This window comes from Plasmodium gonderi (assembly GCF_002157705.1).
Source record: "Plasmodium gonderi DNA, contig: Pgo-contig_188, whole genome shotgun sequence".
Classification (NCBI taxonomy): domain Eukaryota; phylum Apicomplexa; class Aconoidasida; order Haemosporida; family Plasmodiidae; genus Plasmodium; species Plasmodium gonderi.
The window spans coordinates 1-3162 of NW_021629106.1; the positions used below are offsets into that span (position 1 = coordinate 1).

Here is a 3162-nt window from a genome sequence, read left to right on the forward strand (position 1 = left end):
TCATTCTTAAAATATGTACATTCGGTATAATTTCATAATTATTCAAAGATTACCTTATAAAAAAGAATGAAATAACAGATAAGCACAATTTATTACAACATGTACATATTTTACGTGAAAAATATTTCTATTTCTTCTTTCCGTTCATTAGATTTACTTAAAAATTATCACATATACTAAATTGGATATTATCAGTCCTATAGGATTTTTGTTTTTTCCACACATTTTGTAAAGTTTGTCTTACAGTGTGACAACGCATACTAATTTCACTGTTCCTCCAATTATCTTGCATTCTATCTCCATAGATATATAATAATAATAAATTTTATTTAAAATTAAAATTAATCATTTTACAAAATAATCAGTGAACTCATTGTCATAATAATTGTATATATATAAATAATTTATAACAAAATCTAATGTTTCTAAGCCCTGATCCCCAAAGCTGTATGAATCAGATATAAAATTATTTACTATTTTAACACCATAATGCATTATATTTAATTAATAAGTACATTTATACATGATTATTAGAAGAAAATATATAGTCATTAACAATACAAAATAAAATATATAATAAATATACTTTTTTACGAAATGCACGAAGTTAAAAAAGAAATAAATATAAAATTCATACATAGTCTTAGACACATTACGTTATAGTACATGTTAAAATTTACTATATTTAATTATGATAACATTGGTCCATTATATAAACTACTTCACCGTATGACATGATTTAATAAAAGAATACGCCAAAATATAATTATGTGTCAACAAATGAGCTTATCATTTAAAATGAATCTATATACTTTTAATTATACAATAATTGTAAGGGATATATAAAAAATATATATTATTGAACACATTTATTACTCTTTATAAACTTTATTGCCTTCATAAAATGTTATAATTCCTTTAATTATGTAGTGATAACATCATATATCTATAAAAAAATAAATTACTCGTAAATATTTAATTAAAATATACAATTTTTATGACAAAAAAAATTTTAAAACAATTTTATCAGTTGAAATAATATTCAATTAAAATAACATACAATAAAAAAAAAATTCATATATCTTGCAAACATCAAATTATGATAGTATTATGTAAGTAAAAAATATTTATAATTTATTTCTTTTTACGCATTAGAAAATTATTATTAATATCAACATATATATATATATATATAGTACTTCTCATATATAATATGAAAATGTCTAAAAGATTAATGAATTCAAAAAAAAAAGAAAAAAAAAAATTTATTACATCTATTAAATTTATACTGTGAATAAAAAATATCAATAACTCCTGTAATAATGTATACAAATATACCCTTACTAATGTAAATTATATAAATATAATTAAAACAATCATATTCTGTATAAAATAAAAAAAAAAGAAAATATTTAATTTAATTCATAGTACTCCATGTCACATAACATCATAATAATTATATATAGAGTATGTATATTGTAACTGTAATATACATTATAATATAATATGTATTATTAAGTATTTCAAATAATTCATTTCATACTTATGTTACAAATATCATGGAATACATAAAATATATATATTTATATAATACATCCTATATTAAAAATATACATTCATATTTCTTAGAGCATAATGTTAAAGAAATTACATATTATAAAATTTTGTAAAAATAGACAACACTATAAGTACTATTCCATAATCTTAGATAGCACTACATATATTCGTATAAATATTATTAGGATTTCTTCAATATATTAGTAAATAAATAGTTAAATATATGATTGTTTTATTTTGTTTGCATATCACTTTATGACATTCGTTAATAATGGAAATTGATCTAGAGGTATGTTTTTTACATAATATAAATAATTATTTATAACAAAATATCACATTTCATCTTAAATTATTTTATTTTATATATATATAAATATATATATATTATCATTTGTTTTAAATTCATAGAATGATGAAATTAATAAATTACCTTCAAAACAGAATTACGCTATTTTCGATAATGCGAATAATAAATGTGATGGCTCTTATATTCAACAAAATATAACGAAACTCATAGAAAATTATCCGCAGCTTGAAAATATTTCTAACAAAATACGTAATGCTTTATGCTTTGCATACGAGCAAAATGTGACGGAGAAGTTTAATAGTTCAGATTGTGATTACCTGTACTTTTGGTTAGGAGATATAATATATAAGAATATAAAATATAATTTACATTTTACATCTGTTATAGATGTTATTAAATTTACATTACAAAGTAAAGAGGGCTCGAATATATGTGAATTTCATAAATATAATATTGATTCAGAATATTTTATGAAAACTAAGCAACTCTTTGATTATTCAAAAGATTATGATCAGCTTCAAAAAGATATAACAGCATCTAATGGGTATTGTAGTGGTGATTATAAGAATATTCTTAATAATTATCTCTATATATATAACACGTTTGAATTAGAGTGCAAAACAAATCCTAAAAATACGAAGCATTGTAAACACTTTAAAGAGTTTTTTAATGGTAAGAATCTAGATAAATTGTCGATATTGTCATGTAATTCACGAAGTAATTATTATGAATCTCCAAAGCAACAACAACATCATGGTGTGGTGGCAGAATCAGTAGTAAAAACAGCGCAACAAAACAAAAAGGAACAACCACGACAGTTACCTAGAAGAGCGGTACCTACAGGTACATATGAAGATGCAAATAGACAGGATTTAAACCATAATAATTCTGAATTATATCCTTTGTATATTAAACGTCCACAGCTGAGTGCAATTACTGATATTTCAACTTCTTCATATTCAAAAAATGTGGTAATTCCTCCTTTAGTTATAGGAATTACAGTTCTTTCTGTCATAATGTGCAAAGTAATTGCCTATATGAATAAAAAATAAATATATATTACATTATATTAAATAAAATTTGTTAATTTTTAAGTCTAAAAATATTATGCATAAAATATGTTTTATACACATCATATTTTCATTAGTTTACTCCAGTTCGGTATTGGTTAAAAAAAGCCTTAGTAGGAAAATCTAAAAGAAAACGCAATATTATAATGGATAGTAATATAACAGAAGATTATGCTATTCCGGAATATTTGGATTCATCGAGAAGATTTAATGTAAGATATAGCAATA

At 21.5% G+C, this 3162-nt stretch overlaps 1 protein-coding gene across 1 annotated transcript; it reads left to right on the forward strand.

The window, feature by feature from the left end:
- Positions 1-1828: 1828 nt before the first annotated feature.
- Positions 1829-3162, forward strand: PGO_001725 (variable surface protein; the record flags this gene model as incomplete). The annotated part of the gene is made up of 3 exons (XM_028691000.1): positions 1829-1846; positions 1966-2889; positions 3012-3162. Coding segments are annotated over 3 exons (1093 nt in total), but the record flags the coding sequence as incomplete, so codon positions are not given.